Source organism: Eptesicus fuscus, chromosome 17 (assembly GCF_027574615.1).
Source record: "Eptesicus fuscus isolate TK198812 chromosome 17, DD_ASM_mEF_20220401, whole genome shotgun sequence".
In the NCBI taxonomy this organism is placed as follows: Eukaryota; Metazoa; Chordata; class Mammalia; order Chiroptera; family Vespertilionidae; genus Eptesicus; species Eptesicus fuscus.
Genome location: NC_072489.1, coordinates 58955809 through 58981839, shown reverse-complemented (window position 1 = coordinate 58981839; position 26031 = coordinate 58955809). Strand labels below are relative to the sequence as shown.

The 26031-nt window shown below is 57.8% G+C and overlaps 1 protein-coding gene across 1 annotated transcript in view; it reads left to right on the top strand.

Moving 5' to 3' along the window:
* DOCK1 (dedicator of cytokinesis 1) overlaps positions 1-26031 on the top strand; it is a 305731-nt gene that overhangs the window by 58858 nt on the left and 220842 nt on the right. The window contains exons 12-22 of the mRNA XM_054728710.1: positions 1726-1805; positions 5125-5250; positions 8205-8329; positions 9274-9372; positions 10161-10233; positions 13407-13510; positions 14016-14199; positions 16935-17032; positions 18763-18852; positions 19175-19275; positions 22527-22661. Coding sequence (XP_054584685.1) covers positions 1726-1805; positions 5125-5250; positions 8205-8329; positions 9274-9372; positions 10161-10233; positions 13407-13510; positions 14016-14199; positions 16935-17032; positions 18763-18852; positions 19175-19275; positions 22527-22661 — 1215 coding nt within the window. The remainder of the gene's footprint in view (positions 1-1725; positions 1806-5124; positions 5251-8204; positions 8330-9273; positions 9373-10160; positions 10234-13406; positions 13511-14015; positions 14200-16934; positions 17033-18762; positions 18853-19174; positions 19276-22526; positions 22662-26031) is intronic.

Below are 26031 nucleotides of genomic sequence, written 5' to 3'. Positions count from 1 at the left end.
GCTGCCCGGTTCTCTTTCAAATGCCGTTGTGGACATGAGGCCTCGGGGCGCCTCGAGGCCCAGGTGTAGCCTTTAGTGGGAATTGCCCGTTGCCGGCCCGTGCCTTCTGGGAAAAGCAGAGGACGAAAAGCAGAACATGGGTTCCTGGTTGAAAAGTTAGGGGACTGGGTTCTTCGTTGCGGACGCACCGATCTCAGGTTCACTGGGACGTGTTGCCAGCTACGCGAGCCGGCGCCGTGCCACCATCTTTTTCTGTCCTTTAGCGAGACATCCACTTTAAAGGACATTATCACAGGGTGCGCCCTTCCTGTGGTTTGAAACTCCTTGCTCCCTTAAAGGAAGGCTGATCGCGGGCAGAGGGATCCTTGCAGCCGTAGGAACAAACAGCAGCACGCTTTTAGGAGCAAAACGAGCGATGAGACGCGCTCCTGGGGAAATGCTTGCTAATGAAACCGTTTTTTTGCTCCATTAAAACTGATTTATTATGTTGCAGGGTAAGTTAGGGAAGGGAAGCACAGTCCATCTCTCTCTCTCTCTCTGTCTGTCTGTCCGGTGATTGGCGAAGTCCGTGTAAACAGTCCTCAGCTCTCCCGGGGAATGGGGCTCAGTGATGGGCAGCACTCGTCCTCGTTGGCCCTAGAAACGATGTTGAACGTGATGCACACGATGCGTGTTTCCTCGCTCGTTGCATAGTGCCCCTGCTGTGCCGCACCGCCTGTCTCCCCGCACACGTTGGCTCGTTTGTATTTATTCTCTTGGTTCTGGTGCGGCGTCTATGAAAAGGTCCTCATTCCCGAGCCCTGGAAACATGGCTGGGCCCATTCCTACTTGTTATGATTTTATCCTCACCCGAGGACAGTTTCCCCATCGATTTTGAGAGAGCATAGAAGAGAGGGAGGAGGGGATGTGCATGAGAGAGAGACATCGATTGGTTGCCACCCCACACACACCTGGACCCGGTCCAGGGATCAAACCCACAGTCAAGGTATGAGCCCTTGACCGGGAATGGAACCCTCGACCTTTTGGCCCACAGGCTGACACTAATCGCTGAGCCCGCCCGGCCAGGGCTCACATTCGTAAGTGCGCCACCATTTTACTTTCCGGGGATGGTTGTTGGCTTCTCCAAACGGTGCCGTGCTTTTCACACGGAGTACACGGCCTTTTGGAGCGCCACCCAAGTGGGGACCCCCCCAGCTTCCTAAGAAATTAGGTGGCAGGGATCCTTAAAAAAAACACACACACCTTGATTTTGTGTTTTCCCTTCAAACCACCTGCCCCTTGACCTACGCTAGGCTTCAGAATGATTGACAGGGAAGAACTGGCCATACATTTTCCTTGGGGTTCAATGCCATCCAACTGCATACTTCCAGATCAGTCCCCTTTTTCATTGCTGAGCAGAAGGGGGTGTGGGTCTGGTGCCCGCTTATTCCCGGGGAGAGGGTCGGCCCCGTTGGCTTTCCTTTTCTCGTGTGGTTCAGCGTTTTCCTGATCAATGCTCTTCCCTGTCTCTCTTGTCACCTCTCCTGTCCTTTGTTGTGCGTTGGCTCATGGTGACTCTCTCGCACCTGGTGACGATGATCTCTTGTGTTCCCCTGTTACCGTGACCTCTGGGTCTCTGTGCCCCTCTGTCTCCTGTGGTCTTGGTCGTCCCGTGCCCTCCAGGCTCGCGTTGGACGACGCCATTCGACACAAGCCGCTGAACATGTCATCCCGTTTTTCACCCAGGGTGGCGGGGGAGAATGACTTCCTTCAGACTGTTATAAACAAAGTCATTGCTGCCAAAGAAGTCAACCACAAGGGCCAAGGTACGTATTCTGTGGTTTTGTTTCTATAACTGTCCACTTGCCTGAGTTTGGAGAGTGCCGGGCGGTTTGCATTTTAGTTTGATGATGATCATGGCGATGGTGGTGATGATGATGATGAAGATAATGATGAAGATGATGACAATTGTGACGGTGGGATGATGAGGAAAAAGAGGGTGGTAATGACGATGGTGGTGATGATGGTAGTGATCATGGTGAGGGGAGGAGGAGGAGGAGAATGGTGATAATAGTGATGGTGGTAATGGTGACAAGAAGGAGGAAGAAGAGGATGTGATGATAGTGATGGTGATGTTGATGGTGGTAGTGATGATGGAGATGACGATGGTGATGGTGGTGATGATGATGGTGGTGATGATGGTACGGAGAAGGAGGAGGAGGAGAATGGTGATAGTGATGATGGTGATGATGGTGGTGATGGTGATGAGGAGGAAGAAGAGGATGGTGATGTTGATGGTGGTGATGATGATAGTGATGATGATGGTGAGGAGGAGGAGGAGGAGGAGGAGAAATGTGATGATTGTGATGATGGTGATGATGGTGGTGATGATGGTAAGGAGGAGGAGGAGAAATGTGATGATAGTGATGATGGTGGTGATGATGATGTTCATAGTAGTGATGATAGGGGTGATGGTGGTGATGATGATGGTGGTGACGATGTTGATGATGGTGATGACGGCAGCCGGGATAACAACTGTAGTCGTTGGCCTGATGTACAGCATTGTGAAGGTTTTCTTGCTGATCACCCTTATAAGCACTGCCAAGAGCCAACTTCCTTGATGTGAGGGTTCGACAGATTGGGAAACAATTAAACCTTTGGAAATCGGAGTTGGTGAGACTAGAAGCGACTCATTTGTTTGCCTTCCTCAGCCTTACCCGGTCGCTCCTTTCATCCTAATCATTTTTAAAAGCACTTGAGTGGCCTCACGGGAGTGAGTCTACAGTAACTGTCTCAGCTGTTATTTCACTTGCTGTTGAGAGAAACATGAGACGCTCGACATAACCCACCTCCACACATGCTCCTGTCGCCGCGTTCCTTGCCGGTGTCGTCCTAATGGCTGCCATTTTGTTTTCTGAGACGCCCCCTCCCCCTGTCGCGGCGCTCCCCCCCCCCGCCCCCCCCCGAGATTGTGGGCTCATTCGCCCTCCTTCCCCTTCAGTGTTGTGATGGACGGATTTCTCCTCCCGCCGCCCGCCTCACTCATCATTTCTCATCGCACTCTGACAAGCTCCCCAGCAGCTGCCCTTCTGTTGGCAGAAGCAATGAATCAGTCGCCTCGGCTGGTGACAGCTGGCACTCGGCGGACGGGAGGCCCCCGGAAAACAACTGTTTACCCAGGCCCTGCCCAGCCACGGGGAAGGCACCTTCAGAGCCCCCCGACCTGAGGCTGCTTCCGGCCCCTGTGGGACGTCCACCTCTCAGCCCCTGATGCGATGTAGACTGCCCGTGAACGCCTAGTGCTCCGGCGAGCAACCTCGGTGCATCGTCCAGCGAGCTGTGTCCGTGACTTCTAAGGGACGGTCCCCTTGACTCACGTCACAGTGCTCTAAGGGAGGGCGTGAGTTGAGTCCGAGGAGCCCACCCTCAGCAGTAGAGGGACCGTGGCTCTCTCTTGGTGTGAACTACCGCCTCCCGGGCGAACATCCATGAAACAAAAACTCCAGCCCCAGCGCCATGAAATGTAACCTCTCTAGACAGAGCCTCTTTTTTTTTTTTTTAAGTCAGTCTCTGGGGTGGGCCCAGGCGCCTGTATATTTTAAAACTACGTTTGTATTGGTTTTTAGAGGTAGAGGAAGGGATAGGGAGAGAAAGACGGAAACCTGGGTGAAAGAGAAACATCACTGATCGCCTGCCTCCCGCAGACCCCCCTCTGGGGATGGAGCCTGCACCGCAGGCATGTGCTTTGACCGGGAATCGAACCGTGACTTCCTGGTTCATGGGTGCAGGCTCAACCACGGAGCCACCATCATCGTCACCACCCCCTCCTCTTCCTCCTCCCCATCCTCACCATCCTCATCATCTCCATCATCGCTACCACCATCACCCGTGAGAGCCGTGTTGAGCGGACCAGGAGTCATCCTCTCACAGCCCTTTGAAAACCATGGGGAGGTCCAATGGCCGCTGTTTCCCCTGGCTCCCTGGCTCTCCTGCTCTGAGGGTCCTCCGTGTGGATGAACTTGTACTATTTCAGTCACAGGGAGAGGGTGCCGGCCAGCAGGCCATTTCTAGGAGAGAGGACCCCAGCCTGCCCCTGTCAGTCTCACTGGACTGTGGCCCAAACCTGGGCCCCCACAGGCCTTGCCGCTGGTACCAGGGCCCAGTTCCGTGAGCCCAAGGGCAGGGGGCGTCCCAGGTCACAGTGAGAGCTGAGAGAGGGGCGCATTCCCTGGTTTTTTAAGGAGAACCGGGGCCTCTGAACCAAAAGGCACCGGGGCCGGGTTGGCCTCCCCGTGGAAGTGAGCATTCGTCAGGGCTTCCCTGCCCCAGTGCATTCTGGGAGAGTGGAGCACCGCACGGAAGTAGCTGCCGCCTGCTGGGCTGGCCCCGTAGCTCTGTGTGTCGTCGGAAGTGACCGGGCCTGCCTGTTGCTTGCCCATCGAGTCTCAGCTCAGAAGCGTGGGTGCTGGGGGCAGGGGGCAGGGGGCATTTTGGGGGGAATGGTTGAAAGGCTTTCGCTCCTCATTCTCCCAAGGGGGACAACAGAGGAGAACCTGGGAGGTAAATTCACAGCTTCACGAACCCCAAGTTCCAAACTGCTGAGCAGCTTCCGAGCTCGGACGGCGGGCGGCAGAGCGCTGGGCTGTGGGCCACCACCAGGCCGGCCCTACAGGACGGGGGCAGCCCCACGGGACAGGGCCGGCCCCACAGGACAGGGCCAGCCCCACAGGACAGGGCCAGCCCCACAGGACAGGGCCAATCCCACGGGACAGGCCCAGCCCCACGGGACAGGGCCGGCCCCACGGGACAGGTCCGGCCCCAAAATGCTACCTCATCATTTACCCTCAGTGCATGTGAGCTCAGAAGCCTCTTTGGTCCTGGACAGAGCTGGCGCTAAGAGCTGTCCGAGCGCACGCCTGTCCTGAGGCCCCGGCCGAGCGGGATTTGTACCCCAGCCAGTCAGACGCAGGTGATGCCCGGGCCAGCACCCTCCTCCTGGCCCCTCTCTTCCCCTCCTCCTCACACACCACCTTTTCTCTCCCGGCCTCCCGTCAGGAGTTAGAGGCTGCTCGCCCGTTAAGTTGGTTTGTGTCTTTTAAACACGGACGCGATACGACGTCACGGCCGCGCCCGTTGTCTCCGTAGGTCTGTGGGTCACTCTGAAACTGCTCCCTGGAGACATCCATCAGGTCAGGAAGGAGTTCCCCCACTTGGTGGACAGGACCACCGCTGTGGCTCGGAAGACGGGCTTCCCCGAGATCATCATGCCCGGTAAGAGCCACTTCCTCCCGCGTGGCTGACCGTGGTGTGGATGTGGCTGACGTTGGGGACGTCACACGGCCGGCCGTTGAGTGCCACGTGGACGGGGACCTGCGGGAGCCCCGGCTAGCAGAGGGCCGTGCGTGGTTGTGACCTCCGCGTGGTTTAGCGTCATTTCCGCGGGCAGGTGCTGCGGGCCAGGCCGAGGGCGGCGGCTGCTCTTGGTTACGGCGACCTGGGAGGGCGGAGGGGGTGGCTGCTCAGGGACCAGAACAGGGACCAGAGGGTGAAATAAGCATCTGCCAGCATCCCAGCCCGAGAGCCTGAGCCTTCTTTTTTCTTTCTTTTTTCTTTATTTTTTTAATTTATTGATTTCAGAGAGGAAGGGAGAGGTAGAGAGAGATGGAAACATCAACGATGAGAGAGAATCACTGATCGGCTGCCTCTGCATGCCCCACACTGGGCATCAAGCCTGAAACCCGGGCATGTGCCCTTGACCAGAATCAAACCCGGGACCCTTCAGTCCGCAGGCTGACACTCTATCCACTGAGCCACACTGGCCGGGGCGCGCCTGAGCCTTCTGTCAGCGGCTGGGGCACAGCCCTGGCTGAGCCACGCCCGTCGCTGCCGCGGCCCCGGCTGGAAGCACCCGCGGTCACGGGGCAGGGAGGCCCGGCAGGGTCTGGGGGGAGCTGTGCGGCATTCACTGTCGGGCTCGGCGAGTGGGTGGGTTATGGGGCTTGGGTCACTCTAGGACTGAGGCGGCTCCTTTGTGATGGTTCTGTGGGTGCAGAGGGATGCCCTGGGCCCCCTTATATCCGAGGCTGTAACGGTATTGAGCCACCAGACCCTGGGCCGGGGGAAGGGAGCACCATGTCGGTAAACACGCCCTGTCAGGTTCCGGCTCTGTAACAGGCCCCGGGGAGGTTGTGGCTCCTGCCTCCTCGCCACGTGTCCCCAGCACTGAGCATGCGGGACCTGGTCAGGCCCTGGCTCGCGGGCCCACCCCTGCTCCTCCCTGGCGCTGGGGCCCCGGGCACGTGCCGAGCCCTCTCAGCTGCGGATGCCTCGTCTGAAGAATGAGAATACCAGTCCCCGTCTGTCGGACCGGTGGGTGCTCTGAGCTGCCGGGGTATACGCAGCAGCCACGCGGAACCCCGAGGATACGCGCGGATCAGCTCGGGGACTGAGGCTCAGGCAGCAAGCCTCTCGGTGAGGCCCCCAGCCTCCCTCCACGGCCTCCCTCCCTCAGAGGACGCCCTGGAGCCGGAGGCACGTGCCACGGCCTCTTGTGAGCGCCCGTCTGCCTCTGGGGGCCCCGCAGTGGGCGCCTCCAGGCCAGCGGGAGAGGGCACTTGGCGTCTAACCACCTCCCAGCCGTGGCGGGCCTCTGGCTGACGGGGCCTCTGTGGGCCGCGGGCACCCTTCGGGGTTATTTTGTGCCTCGATCGACCTTTCAGGCTGAGGGACCCCACAGCCCACCCTGCCTCACGGACGAGACCGTTAGCCGTGGGCGGCTAAGTGACTGTCCCAGGTTGCACAGCTCACTGGTGGCAGGTCCGGGGCCCGCAGCCGTGCCTCCAGCCCGCCCTGCGCCCCGTCATTCCTCACGACGCTCAGGGTCAGGGTCCTGGCGCGCTGCTCCGTCCCCGGCGGCTGCCCTAGCGACCGCTGGGATTCTTGTCACAATGACTTTTAAACGGAAGCTTCATTTACTCCCTGGGCACACTGGAAGCAGAATAGAGCGGAAAACACCACCACCGGGAGAACAAGGAGACCTCTGAAGGGATCCCTGTTTTGGGCCCAGAGCGGGCTGTCTGCTGCTCGGAACGAAACTGTTCCGTGTCCCCCGTGGGACGGGGCGGGGCACCCGGGGTGCGGCCGCCGGACAGCCAGGAGCGGTCCCGGGCGCGGTACTTCCCCCGCATCATGCTGCTAACGAAGCCTCGCTAACTTTTCCCCGTCGGGCTGTTAGCGGCTTCCTGTGTGCTCAGAGCGAGGCATGTCTTGAGCTCATTGATTGCTTTTTTTTTTTTTGCACAATTTAAGTCCCATCTCACTGTAAAACGCACAGTTCTGTATTGTATGCCAACTACACTTGAATAAAAATAAAAATATAAGACATCCCTGGCCTCAGGGGTTGAGTGTTGACCTGTGAACCAGGAGCTCATGATCCCATTCCCGGTCAGGGCACACGCTCCATCCCCAGTGGGGGGCATGCAGGAGGCAGCCGATCCATGATTCTCTCTCATCATCGATGCTTCTGTCTCCCTCTCCCTTAAAAAGACCCACAGGGCTGTTTTGTTCTCCTGCTCCTTGGGGTCCCCCGTTCAGGCCCCCGGCAGGGCAGCTGCCCCCAGGAGGGAGGGAGCACCAGGCAGAAGAAGGCTTCTCTCCCGACGCATCCCTGGTCCCCGATCCCAGGCGACCCGGGACAGGGCTTGCGGTTTGAATCCTCCGTCGGCTTTTTGTTCAGCTCCGTAGTAAAACGCTCAGAGGCCACCGCGCCCGCTGTCCTCGGTGTGCCGGTTGAGGTCAGAGATGTGCTTTGGCGCTGAGACGAGGACCACAGCCAGCCGTCTGACGGGTGGTGACAGGGGCCCCGGCCGGAGCGGCTGAGTGCTCGCAGACGCCGACAGCATTCGGTCTGCGCGGGGCGCGGGCCCCCAGGGGTGTGGGGCGCCTCTGCCCGGGGCAAGACAAGCCCCAGGCAGATAATTAGGGGCCCTGCCACGTTTCCTCTTTCTCGCACGTCTTACCACGACGATGAAAACTGCCCGTCGTGCCTCGATAGGCGGAGACTATTTCGTGGGAGGTACTCGGTCACCCTCTAATACAGTGTTTATAGCGCTCTGCTAGGAGAGGTGACGAGTAGACCCTTCTGCAGAATTCCCCGTTACACAGTGGATGATGGATCGGTTGGTTTTCAAGGTATAATTTCCCTCCCCCCCCTGCCCCCCCGCCAGGTGATGTTCGAAATGACATCTACGTGACATTAGTCCAAGGAGATTTCGATAAAGGAAGCAAAACCACGGCCAAGAACGTCGAGGTTACGGTGTCCGTGTACGATGAGGACGGCAAGCGCCTGGAGGTACTGACTGCGGCAGAGCTCATCCGCAGCGTGTGGTGTGGCTCTCCACGTGTTCACCTCTGACCTCTGCTCCGCACAGACCTGCTCCTGCGTCTGGGGCGGGGCCTGGGTCTGCCTTCCCTTCGCCCGCTTGCCCAGACGCGGGTCCCCGGGGTCCCGGCAGCGGCCTGGACGTTCAGACACCATGGAGACACGGGGGGACTTGGAGACACGGGGGGACTTGGGTCCAGAGAAACCAATTCACTTGCTCAGGTCAGCGCACGGGCGAGAGGTGGAGCTGGGTTTGAACTTGGACCTCTGGCCTCTAACAGCGTGGAGTCACCCAGGAGGTGGTGGGGCCAAGGCCCCCTCCTGAGTGGCCACAGCAGCTGCAGGACTCGGGGTCCTGGGAAGTGCCCGGAGGCTGTGGCCTAGGTGTCCCGGCCCCTGCCGAGCTGGCTCTGTGGACCGTGGCTGAGGGCAGTGCCCTGTGAGTGCACGTGGGGCCCTGCTCTGCCAGGAGGAGGGGTACCCTTTTCCTCCGGGTGGCTCTGTGCCCTGTCCCAGCGGGCACTGCCGAGTGGTCAGTGTTCACCCTCGGGATGCCCGGCAGGAGCGTTACCACCTCCTAAGGGTTGTCTGCAGCCCTTTATTGGGGGGACCTACGAGGGACTCAGCAGCTTCCGGCAGCCCTGCTGTGGGCGTCATTAGGGGTGAGGGTGAGAAGGGTGGGGGACAGCACTCCCAGGCGGCAGGCCCCTGCAGGTCTGGGAGCGGGTGGATGCTGGCCGCGGGCATCGGAGGGATGTGCCCTGCATCGCCGGGAGTGCGCCATCGGCAGCGGGTGATTGGCACTCGCGGGGCGCTCTGCTCCCTCGGGCTCGGCTCCGGGGGCGGGAGGTGGGGAGACGGGTGCGGGCCGAGCTCGGTGAGACCTGACGGGAGTCCTGTGCCCTCTCTCGCAGCACGTGATCTTCCCGGGGGCCGGCGACGGGGCCATCTCCGAGTACAAGTCCGTGATTTACTACCAGGTCAAGCAGCCGCGCTGGTTCGAGACCGTGAAGGTACCGTGGTCGTGGCCCTTTCGTCCCGCGGGGTTCGTGATGAAATGCTCATTTGCAGCCTAGGGGAGTCCCCTCCTCCCTCCAGGGGCCGCCCCGAAGGGCACCCTGAGCCTCCCGCCAAGTCACGCAAGGTCGCTAAGGAGCCACGCGGGCGTTTCTTGGAAATACATTTCCTCTCGTTTCCTGTTGGACAGAGAGGCAGGACGTTCCTGGAGACAAATGAGAGAGGCCCTTAGAGACAGCGATGGTGTTTCTCTCCCCGGCCTGGTTTATGTATGAAATGCTGTCCTTACGCAAATGGAGAAAGAGAGGCTGTGGAGAGGCTGTGCGGGCGAGACGGGCCGTCCCCTGGCGCCGCCCTGCCTCTCAGGGTGCCCGCCGGCGGTGGGTGCAGATGTGCGATGGGGGGTGAGGGCGATCTCGGCTGAGGGCCGTGTGCGTGCGCTCCTGGTGCTGTCACTGTGAGCCACAGCAAGACACTTGCACCTGCCCCGGGGCAGGCCCTGCAGCCGCCGGGAATGCAGACGCCCGGGGTCGGGCTAAGGACAAAGACGTCGGCTTTTAACCACGGAACCTAACACTAGGATCAGGGCCTTTAGAGAACCTTGAGGGCGCTCACAGAGTCCCGGCACCGTTACGGGGTCCCCTCCCCGTGTTCCAAAGGCCCCTGCCTTCGGCAAACACCCCGGGAGTGAGGCCTCCCTCCCCGGCGCTCCCCGGGGCAGCGCTGCCCCTGCGAGGAGGAGGCGGCGCCAGCCGTGCTTAAACTTCCCTTTCCCTTCCGCCAGGTGGCCATCCCCATCGAGGACGTCAACCGCAGCCACCTCCGCTTCACCTTCCGCCACCGCTCCTCGCAGGACTGTGAGTAACCGCTGTGCGATCCCAGGAAAACTAGGGGGCAGGCTCAGGAGGCTGCCCTTGTTCTGGATTGTTCTGGAAAGTTCTGGATAGTTCTGGAGCTTGGTTCCCAAAACACAGTGAGGTCTTCAGCTCCTGTCCTGGGGAATGTTAACGGCGCTTTCCTTGAGCCCGTCGTGGGAGACCTTCCTTGTCTTCTCGAATGTTTCTGAGGAGGTGCTGTTCCTTGCTGTTCTTTTGAATCCCTCTCCTCCATTTTGGCTGGTAAATGCTGGTCCATCCATCAGAAAAGTCACTGAGGTAGGAGGAGATTTCAGAACCCGGCGCTTCCTGCTCTGTGTGTGGCCTTGAACCCCTTGAGGCCTGTCGGGGTGGCCCCGGTGTTTAAGCAGAGCTGGGGTCCAGCTACAAGGGTCAGGGTTCAAGTCCAGTGGGAGAAGCAGGGGTGAAGGCTGGGCAGCTTGGCGAACCCTGCCCACCACGGCAGGCTGCTGTAGGGCCATGTCCAGGCCCCCGGCAGCCGGCCCGGCTCTGCTAATTGTGTGCGGCCCTCCCGCCGGCCGGCCCCGGGTAAGCACAGCCATGAACGGATGTTCACTCACGTTCTCTGTGCTCTGACTGTGCTGCTGGCACGGAGGCTTCTATGTCATGTAATTCGTCCTCACAGCAATCCCTCATGGGTTCCATATGATCAGAACTCCACAGGACAGATGTGGAAACCGAGGCTCAGTCCCCTCCACAGGGGCCCAAAGTCACCTCGTTAGTCAGGGAAGGGCTCTGGGTCAGACCCGGCCCGTGTGCTTGAGCGTCGTGTTCCCACGCCTCCGGGAGTAGCCAGGCCACTTTCATCACCTGTCTTCATTTGGCACCTGCTGCATACACAACCCATGGAGCGGGTTCTCCTGCAGAACTGAGGTTTGAGTTGAGGGCCGAGGTCAGCTTGTAAGAGCCAAGGAGAGAAGGGCATCTTGGGGAATCGTGGGAGCAGAGGAGTCGGGTGAGCAGAGGCGGGTACATGCCTGGGGGCCACTTCGGGGTCAGGTATGTTCTCAGCCAAGGCCGTGGGGGCTGGCTCCCCGCATGCGTGGAATAGCAGGGGCGGGAGTGGGCCAGCGCGCAGCCGAGTGGGCTGCAGGGGCGCAGGTAGGGAGGGGCACGGTTCTCGAATCCACCGAGGTCTCGTCTCAAAACGTGAGCACGCTCCCCCGTAACAGCGAGTTCATTCCCTCTAATTAACAAATCACCCTAGGGCGGAGGGGTATCTTCTGTGGCATTTTAATTTCCAGAATCCTTGTTTTCTTGTCAGTTTTAAGTACTCATTATAGACAAGATGCTATCACCCGGCCGAGGATGACACATTTGTATAATTAATGAAGTCCCCCCGGCCACGGCTTGTGGGGCTTGGGAACGTGTCGAGCATCCCGAGCGAGTTGCCGGTGCAATCCCGAGCTGTCAGCTGCTGGAATGGTGGTGGCCCTGCGGCTTCACCGGCGGCCCCATCTGCAGACACTCTGGGTCAGAAGTGGGAAAACCAGAGGCCACACTGCACGCTCCCCCTCCCAGCAAAATGTGGGCTGCTGCCCCCCTCCAGGGAGCGGGTGATGGGGTTTCTCAGGCTGGGATCCGCCCTCGGCGCTGGGCCGTGTGTGGCTGATGTAACTCTCGGACACGCTCCGGCAGCTCGTGTGTTATGGGGCGCCGGAAGGTGTGTGGCTTTGGGGCCCAGCCTGCGGGGAGCTACTGTCCCCTGCTTGGAGGGGGCCTTGTCGGTTGGGGCCGCCGGGCCTGCTTCGGCAGCACGTGGCCCTCCGTGGCCCCTGGCACTTTGTAAAATTGGACTCTACCCCGTCATCGCTGCTCACGAGCGTGGAACAAGTGCAGTGTTTCCCTTGCTGGGAAGATGTGCAATGTTACTAAAGAAAGGACACGTTTTTATTCCGTGCCACTCGGTAGTGAGATCAGGGGAAGCCCTCGGCTGACGGGGATGGTCACGTGTGTTTGCCATTCACGCTGCGTTCACAGAGACGTGCTTTATTTTTTTTTTCACATCAGCTCACACTTGGAAGAGTCTGATCTTTCCACCTGAGCGTTAATTAAGATATGTCATGTCGTCTGGTGCCCTTTTACAAAGGGCTTTTTTCCATCCCTAGGGTACATCTCTTTTACTTTTGTTGTATTTGGTTAGTCCAGTGGTGTCGGCAAACCGCGGCCTGCGAGCCACATGCGGCTCTTTGGCCCCTTGAGTGTGGCTCTTCCACAAAATACCACGGCCTGGGCGAGTCTATTTTGAAGAAGTGGCGTTAGAAGAAGTTTAAGTTTAAAAAATTTGGCTCTCAAAAGAAATTTCAGTCGTTGTCCTGTTGATATTTGGCTCTGTTGGCGAATGAGTTTGCCGACCACTGGGTTAGTCCATCGTTCATTCATTCATCTAATCAGAATTTATTGAGCACTTACTATGTGCCAGTTACTGATGGACACCAGAATGCAAAGGCTAATGAGACGTGTTTTCTCAGCTCCTGACTCAGGGTGGGGGGCGTCTGCTCCTCTCCCCTCTGACCTCTGGCTTTTCATCTCTAAAAAGAGAGTCTGAGGTACATCCCTTTTCAAGGTATTTTCTAGCTCCGAACCTCCGTGCTTCCCTGTTGCACTCAGGCCGCAGCCTAAGGAATTCACGTGAATCCCTTTCTTCGTCCAGACTCCTCCTGCGTCCCCATCGGACCTGGGCCCTGCCTGCGTGGGGCCCTCACTGTCCACTCCTCACCAGCCACCCTGGCTGTCTGTCCCCCGACCAGCCAGACCCAGTCCCCCTCGAGGACCCTGCACTGGCCATCGCGCTTCCTGCAGGATTCACATCTTGGCCCATAGGCCCTTCATCCTCATGGGGAGGCCTTCTCCAGCCATGCAGGGGGCCGTCCCTGTCCCACCGTCACCCCATCAGAGCACCCCTTCCCGTGCGTCTGGAAGAACTTGTCTGTCGGCGTCTCCCGAGCAGAGCACCCAGATCCCTGTAGAAGTGTCTCCCTCCTGGTGACCTGGTCTATCTCTCCACGTAGTTTCCTTTCCGTCTGCCGTGCGGTTCTGTCAGGCTGTCCGTCAAGGTAGCCCCGGTGGCAGCTGATGTTTCTGACGTTACGTGGCACGGCAGCCGTGGGAGATGGTTATCGATTTCTTTGCAGCCAAGGATAAATCAGAGAAAATATTTGCACTGGCCTTTGTGAAGCTGATGCGATACGACGGGACGACGCTGCGAGACGGCGAGCATGACCTCATCGTCTATAAGGTAGGCCGGGGTGTGTGTGTGTGTGTGTGTGTGTGTGTGTGTGTGTGTCAGGATAAGGTAGGCGGGAGACAGGATAAGGTAGCCGGGGGGGGGGGGGGGGGGGAGTGTTTCAGGATAGGTAGCCAGGGGGCGGGATAAGGTAGGCCAGGGAATGGGGGGGCTGCTGCTCCATTCCCTCCCGGGCTGCCTGGCCTGAGTCCCATCTCACCTTCGGGGGAAGCTGCTGTCCAGGGACGTGTAATTATGCAAACGCACACATCCCCTGACCCGCCTGCTCGCTGCTCCTCCTGAGAGGAGGTGCTGTACAGGAACACATCAGGTGCTGTGTAAAGAAACGCTCTTGTTAACGTGGATTAATCGGCAGGAATTAGAGAAATCATTAGGATAAACAGTTTAGCAGATGATAAAGAGCAAACACCACGGTGGTTAAAAGATGAGGGATAACGAGGGAGAGCAGAGAAAAGCGGTGGGGTGCTGATGGAGGCTTACGTCGCCCGACCCGCAGGCCGAAGCGAAGAAGCTGGAGGACGTGGCCACGTACCTGAGCCTGCCCTCCACGAAGGCGGAGCTGGAGGAGAAGGGCCACTCGGCCACGGGCAAGGGCCTGCAGAGCCTGGGCAGCTGCACCATCAGCAAAGACTCCTTCCAGATCGGCACCCTCGTCTGCTCCACGAAGCTCACGCAGAACGGTGAGTGCGGGCGGGCGGGCGCGCTTCCCCGGAGACCGTCTCCCTCCGCCCACCTGCTTCCGGTTGGCCAACGCTGCCGTCCTCAGTAGTGGTCCCTGTGGATGTCGAGGGACGAGGAGAGGGGGTGACCTCCCTCGGATTTAAAGTCCGCACTCTGAATTTGATCTGAGATTAACCTTAAAGAGAGATAAAGCAATGGATTTACATTCAGAAAAGCCTTTTTTTTGGCCAAGGGGAGGGGGCATGGCATAAAGGGGAAATCCACAGGATTGGGAGTCAGACCGACAACCGGGGGTTGACCCCTAGCCCTGCGCTAACCCTAGGAATGACCTTGAACTTGGGGCTGCCAACCTTGTTTTCTGCGTTACGATGTTCCTTGTTACATTGTCTGCCTCAAAGGGCTTTGTGAGGACGCTGGAGGGTGCAAGGCACCCACCCTCTGTGCGTCCCCCTCCCCCAGCTGGCCTTTGAGAAAATGGCCATTTTCCTTTAAAAAAATTTTTTTTAAAATATATTTTTATTTATTTCAGAGAGGAAGGGAGAGAGGGAGAGAGATAGAAACATCAACGATGAGAGAGAATCATTGGCCAGCTGCCTCCTGCACGCCCCCTACTGGGGATGGAGCCCACAACCCGGGCCTGTGCCCTTGACTGGAATCGAACCCGGGACTGTTCAGTCTCCAGACCAATGCTCTATCCGCTGAGCCACACCAGCCAGGGCCATTTTCCTTTGTTTTTAAAAGCTGGTTTTGATGCCATTTCTAGTGCCCCCAACAGGGAGGTCAGGCGCCCCTTGCTGATGGCCACACGTCAACGCGTGGCTGTGCCCCAGCCTCAGGCGGTGTCCGGTGGCCCCATGCTGGGCCGGCCGGGCTGCTCCGCCTTGTGGGTGCAAGGTGACCAGACTCGGGGGGTGGGGGGAGTGCCGGAATGAAGCGGCACAGCCGGGGAACACAGCACGGCACCCAGAAGGAAGACCACGGCGGCGGCCCATCCAAGAGAGGATCAGGAATTGAGAATGCGGGCCACTCCTGGGGGACGTTCACATGTTCCACGTGTGGTCCAAAGCGAAGTGCTGGGACAGGCCACCTCCTGCCGGGCCGTGCTCTCTCCGTCCCAGGGTTCAGGGCGGTTTCCGTCCCCAGGAGTCACTGTGGGGCTTTAAGGGACCGTGAGCAATGCGGCTCCCCTCCCTGCGGCATCAGCGGGGCTGAGGCTGTGATAGAGGTGGGGGTTTCTCTGCCCTGGACGTCGGGGAGAGGGCACAACCAGGCCAATTACATGGAAGAACAGCTCTCAGCAGGAGGGGGGCCTGTTTCCAGAGAAGAGAGCTTGCCCGCCCGCCCTGTCCCGGCCACCACGGTCCGTCCCTGGGCGCCGCCGCCCCCAGGCCCTGCGTAATGCTTTGCTCCCGCGGCGCCCAGCGTGGTTCTGAGAGCCGAGGTGTGGAATACCAGCCTCGATGAATAATTCAGCCGCGGCTGCTCCTTCAGGGACGGAGCTTCCCAGGAACAAATCACCGTTTCAGGGAAACGGCTCTCCAGTGAGACGCGGGGCGCCCGCGGTCAGTGTCGGGCTGCCCGTCGCGTACACGCCTGACATGCCACCATCCCCGAAGGAGGAATGGTTCGCTGGGGGACACGAAAGCCGAAAGGGGCCCCTTCCCGTCGTGAGCAGCGGCACCTCGGAGTCTCCACGTCGCCCAGCAGCAGTTGTGGGGGGACCAGGGAGGGAGTGGCCCTGGGCCTGGAGGTGTCCCCGGAGCTCCCGGGCGACGTGCTGGAGGCCGCGCGTTGCGTGTCCACCGCTATTCGGGATGCTGTGCCCTTCCATGTCGCCGTTTTAACTCTGTCAGCGGTGCATGGGGTGAGGTCACGCGAATGAAGATGTGTGTTTGGGGCTCGTCACGTGTACGCCTGTTGTGTGGGTTTATCCTTCAGTTCCCATTGGTGTCCGTGTCCCCTGACATCCCACCTGTTCCCAAATTCTATTGGTCTTCTCGGCGTGTCCGAGGGTGTTTCTCCCAGAGACAATGAGCATTGATAGTTGTTAGGTGCCCTGTGTGAGTTGTGTGCTGTCACGTGATGGGCAGTGATGTAACTTCAAGCGAAACTGCGTAGACACCTCACCTTCCCCAGCGGTGCCCTGGATTCTGCCCCCTGCCTGCCCGGGCATCGGGCTGCCCGGAAATCCTTCCTGGATGTCCTGCGTCTGCCACCTTCCGTCTGTAAGGACCCGGCACCATCAGTTTGCGATTTGGCGACGAGAAAACAGACGCACAGCCACGAGGACCAGCCAGGGCCGGCCGGGCCTGCGGGAGGGCAGGGGGGGCCCCCCCCCCCGGGCCAGGGCCCCCTCACCTCTCAGTCCTGTCGCCTCGCAGCCTCAGGCCCTGAGTTGACGTGAGCTCTCTTACGTGGTCCTATGGAACAGTAGTCTAATTCGGAGACTGGGGAGGAGAGGCCGGACGCACAGTGGGCTGGGCCCCTCCCGGGCCTCCTGGGGGTGAGAGCCCAGGCTGTCCCGCGGGCCCCAGTCACTCTTCGAAGCTGTTCCGTGGAGGTCACTTCTCGGCGAACGAGCTGGGAGTCCTGCGTCCAGCTCCACGGGCGGAGGGAGCAGCGGCACGTTTAGCCGGGAGGTTTCGAGGGGGCGTGGATTTGCGGTCCGGGACGCGTGCAGAGGGCCTCGCGGAGGGCGGGGGCCCGGCCCGGACTGACCTGGCTTCTGTTGCAGTGGACCTGCTGGGCCTGCTCAAGTGGCGCTCCAATACCAGCCTGCTGCAGCAGAACCTGCGCCAGCTCATGAAGGTGGACGGCGGGGAGGTGGTCAAGGTGAGTGGGCGGGGCCCGGGGGGCTAGGGCGGTCCCCCCCCCCTCACACACACACACATGTGCTTTCAGAGGGACGACTGTCTTATCGCTGTGAAAAGTAATTACGTGAAACGGCCTTAATTAAACGGCGATTTGGTCTACGTCGGGATAAATCAATTCCGTTGTTCCACTTTCCGAACTTCACAGGCGTTGAAGCCTCCCCGCGCGTCCCCGGCGTGGACGTCATTCCAGGTCCTCGCCGGCTCCCGCGCTGACCCCGTTAGAGGCACCCTAACCCGTTTCCCTGGTTCTGTACGCGCCCCGACTCCGGGGAGCCGGGGGAATACGTTAACGTAACTCCGGAGACGCACAGCAAATGAGACTTGGTCCCGGTCGTGTTTAAGTCCCCGTCACCTCAGAAAGCAGTGCTGTGACTGCTGGTCTCTGTCACACTCCCCGGGGAGTCCGGAGCCGAGAGTCTTGTTCTCCCGCCCCCATCTCACCGGTTTCCACATCCGATGGCTCCTCCCGGGAACGTTCGCCTGTCTCTCTCTGCTGCGTGTGCACCTGGACCCCTCAGGCCGGGGGACCCCTCAGGCCGGGGGACCCCTCAGGCCGGGAGACCCCTCAGGCCGGGGGACCCGTCCACCCCTCCCCTCGCTGGCCTGACGGTGCCTTGGCCGGCGTGTCCTATGCGCCCTGCAGGCCTGGAACCGACGTGTCTCAGGCACACGGCTGTTCCTGGGAGCCAGGACCCGGGGTGAGGGGGTCCCCGGTTTACTTAGTGGGGCTCCTATTCCTCTGTTTGAGGACACCGATAGACGGGGTGATCCCCATTTACTCAAGGCCTTCCTTCCGTCTATTTAAAACTGGAAGCAGAGTGATGACTCGGCGTGATAGACTGAGAAAGGCGCTTGCTTCGTTAGCAGAAGATACCGTCTCCATTTTGTAACATGAAAATGGTGACTGTGGTTCTCCAGTGGGTAGTCTCAGAGAGAGAGGCTGGCTGTCCGCGGGGGGCGCTGTCCTCAGGGGGCGCTGTCCTCGGGAGGCGCTGTCCGCGGGGGGGCGCTGTCCTCGGGGGGCGCTGTCCGCGGAGGGGTGCTGTCCGCGGAGGGGTGCTGTCCGCGGAGGGTGGCTGTCCAGAGAAGCCCCCTCGCAGCCTGTGTGTGGGACCCCCTTCGCGGTGCTCGTATCCCACAGCCCTGCGCTACACGCGGGTGATCCAGGGGGCCACGGCTCCCGGCGGTCGCGCTCTGTGCTGCGATTGTGTCCCTTGCCGGTGGACCTGTGGCAGGGACGCTGGGTGAGCCGTGCCCGGGCCCGGGCTCGGCAGCTGGAGCGTCTGTTGGCAGTCACATCAGGCTGTTCACAGATGGCAGCGTGTTGACCTTTGCCAGGATCTTACAATCTGAACCCGGGGACAAAGGATACAAAAGCAGTTGCTGCCGAGCCCTTGGTCACCGGATGGGGAAAACCAGGAGAGGGTTGGGAAAGGCCCGGGGGCGGGGACCCTGGGGCCTCCCTCCCCCTGCGGCCAGCCCATCGCTGGACTCGGCTCACCCACGTCTTCGTTCTGACGTCGCTGATCCCCGACTTTGGTCTTGGCCTCTGTCGGCTGGAAATGCCCCTGAGGCGGACAGCGTCCTGGGTGGCCACGCCTGGCCCGGGGGGGCATGAGAGCAGAGCGCGGGCTCAGGCGTCCAGGCTGGCGAGGCGCCGCGCTCACCCCACGGCCCGTGTCCCCGCAGTTCCTCCAGGACACCCTGGACGCGCTGTTCAACATCATGATGGAGAACTCGGAGAGCGAGACCTTCGACACGCTCGTGTTCGATGCTCTGGTAAGGCCCCTGCTCTCCTCCACTCAGACGTGAGGAGGCACGTCCGGGCCGCGGCCTGGGGAGCCGGGGCCGGGGGGTCCCCCGCGGTGACCTCGAAAGCGTTGCCCTGTGCACCCAATCCAGGCCGATCGGGGAGAGCTAGAGGGTCTCCTTCAGTAACTCTGGTTGGGGAAAGGCCCTTTCTAGGGCCAGCAGAGTCAGCTGGCTGACCAGCTTCTGTCGGAACATCTGAGGGCTCATTGGGTCCAGGGTGCGAAGGATGCGGGTGAGGATGCCGCGGGCGGGCACCCTCTTCCTAACCGCACGGCTGGTTGGCTCCCAGGTGTTCATCATCGGACTCATCGCCGACAGGAAGTTCCAGCACTTCAACCCGGTGCTGGAAACCTACATCAGGAAGCACTTCAGCGCCACGCTGGCCTACACGTGAGTTCTCTCCGTGGTTTGAAAACCGAAACGCTTTTGTGCGTGCGCTTGCTGGTCAGGGTCTCCTTCACGTCCCTTTCATCTGTGACTGTGCAGTCCCCTCCTCACAACTCGGCATTTGCCGGGGGAATTTTTATTAGTGTTTCCCGCCTCACAGAACTGGAAGTCTCACCGGCGGAGTTACGGAGTACACCCTGGCCATCCTGGAATTCATTCTTTCTCTTCTCCCCCATCTTCTGCTGACCTGACGTTTTCAGTTCATGTTCGATGACGCCGAGAGGTGGGGGCAGGGGTCTGCCCCCCGCGGCTCCCCCCCCCCCCCCAGCTCGGGTGAATGAATAAACGCGTGTGTTCTTGTTTGGAGGTCACGGCTTGCTTCGTGGGAATAGACGTCAGAGCGGTTTTAATTGTGCAGGTTGCAATGAGAAAAGAGATTTAAATAATTTCTTTTGGAAATGCGTTTTAAAAGATTAGAGCTGACAAACAAGGTTCTCTTAGTTTCAGGCGTACAGCACAGCCAGGTGGTGTGACATACTTTCGTTCAGAACATCCCCTGGAGGGGGGTTGTCTTTGGGGCCATTAAGTTGGTCACAGCTCCATCTGTGCCTGGACCGGACTTGGGTCAAAGACCGCGTCCCTGCCTGTGTGCAGCCCTGCGCTCAAGGTCAGAGGTCTGACGCCGGCAGTCCTGACCCTGGATTCTTTTGTGCACGCCTTGATGCCTGTGGCGTGCGCTGTGCTGAGCACCCGGAGCCAGCTCGGATGGGCCCTGTGCTCACTTGCTAACACGTGTGTGCTTACAACACGTGGTCTGTCAGTGGAGATGCCGTTTGCCTGCACTTTGGACAGTTCCTTACTGGCCGTGGGCAGCAGGTCCAACCCCCCCCCCCCTCCCCGATCCCCCCACCCCCCCCACCCCTCCCCCCGCTGTGGCAGCGCAAACACCACCGGGCGTGTGTACGGAAGCGATCTGAATGTGACGTGACCTTCGCGTGTGTCACTTTCACAGTTCTGCTTTTTTATTGAAATGTGGCCAAACATCTCTTCTCAGATTGGATCTGGAACTTCACTTCTGATTTTTGAGCCGCGTGCCCCGCAGCACAGGGATCCGCGTGTTGGCTCCGCCCCGTGCCTGGGGGAAGGAGGGGCCACCGCGGGAGAGTGGGCCTTGTGGCCAGTGAGTCCGTGGGAGGAGCGGAAAGTACCATTTTATCTTCCAGCCATGATGCGCTAGACCCGTGGTCGGCAAACTGCGGCTCGCAAGCCACATGCGGCTTTTTGGCCCCTTGAGTGTGGCTCTTCCACAAAATACCACGGCCTGGGCGAGTCTATTTTGAAGAATTGGCGTTAGAAGAAGTTTAAGTTTAAAAAATGTGGCTCTCAAAAGAGATTTCAATCGCTGTCCTGTTGATATTTGGCTCTGTTGGCTGATGAGTTTGCCGACCACTGCACTCGATGATGCACTCGAGCTGGGAGTCAGCACCCTCTAGTTCAGCGCTCGCCAACCTTTCGGACCTCACGGGTCACCGCTGGTCCGGGGACCACGGTTGGCGACCGCTGCACTAGTTCAGTCCCTGCAATCGGCCGAAAGGAAATGTTCACTTTATGGGAAAGGAATGTTCGTATCATGTTTTGAGAAACTAACACCACCAGTTTTTGTTAGGTTTTTACATAACTTTCTCACTCTGATACTTGGAGCAAATTTACTACCGTTTGAACTCTCTGGTTTCTGAATTCCAGAAAAATAGAAAAGTTTTAATGCTTTTTCTTTTATTTGGAACAGGGATTGTTTCAAAAAACTACCTTTGATTTAAGCACTTAATCTAACGTATGAGGCTATGAACTAAAGTCGGACTTTCAGTGTGGACTTGACTTGTACCTACTGTCTGTGAATACCTGCGTGATGGTGTGGGACATCTTACCTTATAATAGACAAATATGCAAATTGACCGCACCTTCGCTACGCCCAAGCCACGCCCACCAACCAAGCCACGCCCACCAACCACGCCCACCAGGAAACCGTTGCAGGGAAGCACCTGCTCCGATCACAGGAGCCAGCCGAACCCGCTCCTGCGATCGGGTCGCAGGGACGCTGGGGTGCAGTTTTCACCTGCACCAGTTTTCTGCCGGCACCGGGACCCTGAAAGAAGGTAGAAGGCGGTGGCCACAGCCAAGGCCTGGGTCCCCGGTGCCGGCAGAAAACTGGTGCAGGCAGCCAGGTGAATGAAGGTCTATTGCACGAATCTTCGTGCAAACGGGCTACTAGTTTAAGAATAATTCTGACCAATTTTGGTATATTATAAACTTCGTAAACGTCTATTATCATGACAAAAGGTTTGAAATGTTTTTATGTTAGGGAGTCACTTGTTTTTGGATCACAATTTATAAAGATATCGACTCTCAGAGAAGTAGAGTCCTTATAGTTTTAAAACTAAATGTGTGCAATTCTATAAGAAAATATAGAAGAAAATTCACAAAACTTTTCGTGGAATACCCATGTTATTCTCATAAAATGTTTATAGTCTTTTATATAAAGCCTCTTAGAAAACTCATCAAAAATTAAGGATATTTCCTATTGGAAAAATGGGTTGTGAAATTTTTATTTTGAGGGAAAACAGCCTAGTTTTAGAAAACGAACTAGACGCTGCCGAAATGGTCCCCAATAACAAATACCACTTCGTGCAATGCCTTTAAAAAATTTTGCTAACATCCACGTGACACAGAATGTGCCATTTTAAACCGTTTTCAAGTGTACTGCTCCACAGACACTGTAGCACTCAGTGAGTTCAATGTTGTGCGAGCATTATCTACTTCCAGCCCATTTTCAGTTTAATGTCTTTTTGCAAAGATTTTTCTTGGTGCCTCACTGGGGCTAGAAGGAAAATCCTTTGATTTTTTTACCTCACACCGGGGAAGCTAGTGTACCCATCCGCACCTGGGCATCTTCCCTGGTAGATCAGCGGTGATACCCACTCCCTGCCTTATGGTGCTGTGGTGAGGATTAAATCACATGATGCATTTGAACGCTCAGAACGACATCTCACACGTAGGACGCGCCCCGATCGCACTCTTCTGAGAGCTGTTTTCGGGGTCCCTTTTCATCCGTTTAGAACGCGTTTTACCAATGTGCCTATTCCGGTAGGCGTGAACCCAAACAAATCGCACCCCCCTGGGTATCTCTCTGTGCCAGGGAACGCACCGCGGTGCTGTGATTGGGGGGACTTACTCATTGGCGTTTCCGTCGTGAACAGGAAGCTGACGAAAGTGCTGCGGAACTACGTGGACAACGCCGAGAAGCCGGGAGTCAGCGAGCAGCTGTACAAGGCCATGAAGGCCCTGGAGTACATCTTCAAGTTCATCGTGCGCTCCCGCGTGCTCTTCAACCAGTAGGTGTCGCCGGGTGGGCAGGCGGGCGCTCCCGGGGGCTCCGGGGTTCCCCTCGCCTGTCCCCCCTCTTTCCCTCTTCCTTCCTCTTCCTCCCCGCTTTTCCTTCCTTTCCTCGGGGCTCGGATGGCAGAGCAGTGACAGGGACGTCCATTGCTTGGCTGCAACACGGTCACTACCTGGGGAGGAAGATGGCGGGGCTCGCGGCAGGAGCTCGGAGGTCGCTTTTGCCTTCTTGCACGAACGGTCGGCTGTATTTCCATAGAAGGCAGCAGCTCCGCACAATTCCCGGGTGCTTGGCGGTCATGACTCTGCTAGAGAACGGGAGGGGACACCTTGGAGATGGAGATACGGAAGCTGACCGTGGCCACCCCGCTCTCCCCCTCGCGCTGCGCGTCCATCCTGCCTGTTGTTTCCAAAGCTCCTTTTGTGTAGAAATGAGAACAGCAGCTTTACATCCCCGGGGAGCGATGGCTGACAGCCAGGGGCACGTCTGGGGTTTCCGTCTGCCCGCGTTCTCTGCGTGGGCGGGCGGGCGGGCCACAGGCACCGGAACGCCGGCCGACAGCCCCTCCCGCTCCGGCCTCCCGGGTCCCGTTCCCGACGGGGTCATCGCGGGCTCCCCTCCGGCTTTCCCGCGCAGTGGGGTTGCAACCCGTCCCCCGGTGCTAGCTCTGTGCGTACTTCGTTACTGATCGGGGACCAGTTGTCCCCAGATCTGTCATTTCCTGGGTAACGGAAGTGAGGTGCAGGTTGTAGACAAAGGTCTTGTCATTCCTTGTGGATGGATCCTTTCGACATTACGGGGAGCGAGGAAGGAGGACCGGGTTTTATTCAGCGACGCATGTCCCGCCCGCCTCTGGCTCCCCCGTCTCCTTCCCCCTCCAGGTGGGTCCAACAGGTGGCCTTCCGCTCTGTCCGGTGAGACCAAGAGGGGAGCGCGGAGACCTCCCTCGCGTCCCCGGAAGCTGCTTCCAGGCCTTGACGTCCTCCTTGTGTGTGGAGGGCATTTCCGTTCCCGGGACGTCTCGGCGGGCAGCTCTCTTCGTCCCCCGGATGTTCCTCTGCCCTCCCTTAGTTTCTGTAATTTTAGATATTACATTTCTTAGGTTTAGAAGTTTGATTTTTTTTTTCTCTCCTAAAATTTTCCACCTAACCTTCTCTTCTCTCCCTCTCTCGATTTTCCATCTTCCTATTTCTTGACCCTTTGCTATCTATTTTAAAATATACTCATTTTAGCCCTAACAGGTTTGGCTCAATGGATAGAGCATCGGCCTGCAGACTGGAAGGTCCCAGGTTCGATTCCGGTCAAGGGCATGTACCTGGGTTGCGGGCACATCCCCACTAGGAGGTGTGCAGGAGGCAACTGAATTGATGTTTCTCTCCCATCGATGTTTCTAGCTCTCTATCCCTCTCCCTTCCTCTCTGTAAAAAATCAATAAATATAAATATATATATACATATATATATATACACTCATTATATTTATTTGGCATTCTGGTTAGCTGACTACAGTATCTTGACCACCTGTAGATGTTGCCATGGGCTTTCTTCCTTCTGTGAGTGGCCGTGGGTCTGTGCGTAGTCATTTTTGTTTGAATGCAGGACAGTGTGTAGGTCAGCGTGTGAAAGCACCAGGCGACCTACCTCCTCTCCGAGCGACTCCCCCTCCCCCTCCAGGCAGAGCAGTGGGCTGAGACCTTGCTCAACAGGCTGTGCTGAGTCGTGCCTGCAGGTGGCCTCGCTGAGCCTCGGTCCACAGTAGTTGCCCCTCATCCTCCAGGGTTTTCAGCATCGAGCCGGCTGTGTCCTCTGGGGCCGTCTCCCCGGCTTTTCCCACACTCGGTTCCTTCTCTCTGGAGCCTGACGAAAACTCCATCCGATTTACAGAGGTTTTCACTTTTGCTTTCAGTCTCCTGACCCATACATAAAGTTGCAGGATTTGGCAGGTAACCTGAGGGCTGCAGACTGACTCACCAGCGTTCCCGACAGCCCCAAGCACCATTCCCTGTCACCTGCAAACAGATGCTCATGACTCCATAATTTTTAAAAAAAATTTATATATTTGTATTGATTTTAGAGAGGAAGGAAGAGGGAGAGAGAGAGAGAGAGAGAGAGAGAGAGAAGCATCAGTGATGAGAGAGGATCATTGATCGGCTGCCTCCTGCACGCCCCGCACTGGGGATCGAGCCCACAACCCTGGCATGTGCCCTGACCTGGAATGGAACCGTGACCTCCTGGTTCATAGGTCGACATTCAGCCACTGAGCTCGCCGGCCTGGCATGACTCCGTGACTTGAATTGCTCGCTGCACCGTTGAAACCAACGCCTGCCTGTACACCCTTCACAGACAGACGGGGTCTCAGTTTCCCGTTTTAGACAGTTTCTGACTCTACAGAGGGACTCATTTAAACATGAGATAAATACCTCCAGGGTAATTAATTATCAGTTTACAAAGTTGTGCCTCGTGTACAAGTCTTCAGGTAAGAGGTGCTTTTAATTAGGCAGGAGACTCGTCTCTGTTAATGAAGCATCTGAGTGGCAGCATTTTTAAATGCAAGCACATTGCTTCTTCATGACACAGCAGCTTGAAGTAACGGCTAATAAGTACTTTCTGGGTGAAACTTATTCACAGCGAGCAGCCTGTATTTGCATACGTGGGACCCGTGCATAACTTACCCACTTACTGACTGTGCTCCACCGCTTTTCCCATCAGCACCCATTCTGTGATGAATGAATTTGTCTCGTATCAGTTCTTTAAAATAAAGTGATTTCACGTTTACTGTTATGGTATCATTTTCATGTGGTTATACGGTTATGTTAAATTTAGGCAATTAAGTGTCTCCGTACCTCAATTATGTAACATTATAGGTTTCAAACCACCGGCAGGCCCTAGCGGGTGTGGTTCAGTGGATAGAGCATCGGCCTGAGGACTTAACGTGACTGGGTTCGATTCCAGTCAAGGGCACATACTAGGGTTGCGGGCTTGATCCCCGGTAGGGAGCGTGCAGGAGGCGGCCGATCAATGATTCTCATCGTTGATGTTTCTATCGCTCTTGTTCCCTTTCTTTTCCTAAAACCAATAAAAATATTTAAAAAATAAAATAAAACCACTGGCAGGAAATACACCCAGATATTAATGCTGTAACTTCTGTGGGACAGAATTAAAGCTGAAGTTCTCCATCTTTCCTTCCTCTCACCCTTTCTCTCTATTCGCCCCCTTCCCTCCCTTTCCAGACGCTTCTGTGCTTTTCAGGTTAAGAACTGGGTTATGTTACAATGAGAAACACAACACGTAGCGGGATTAAAACCCAGCTTCTCGGAGGCGCTGGCTCTCCGTGGCCGGGTGGTCCAGAGCAGTCTCCTTTCCCAG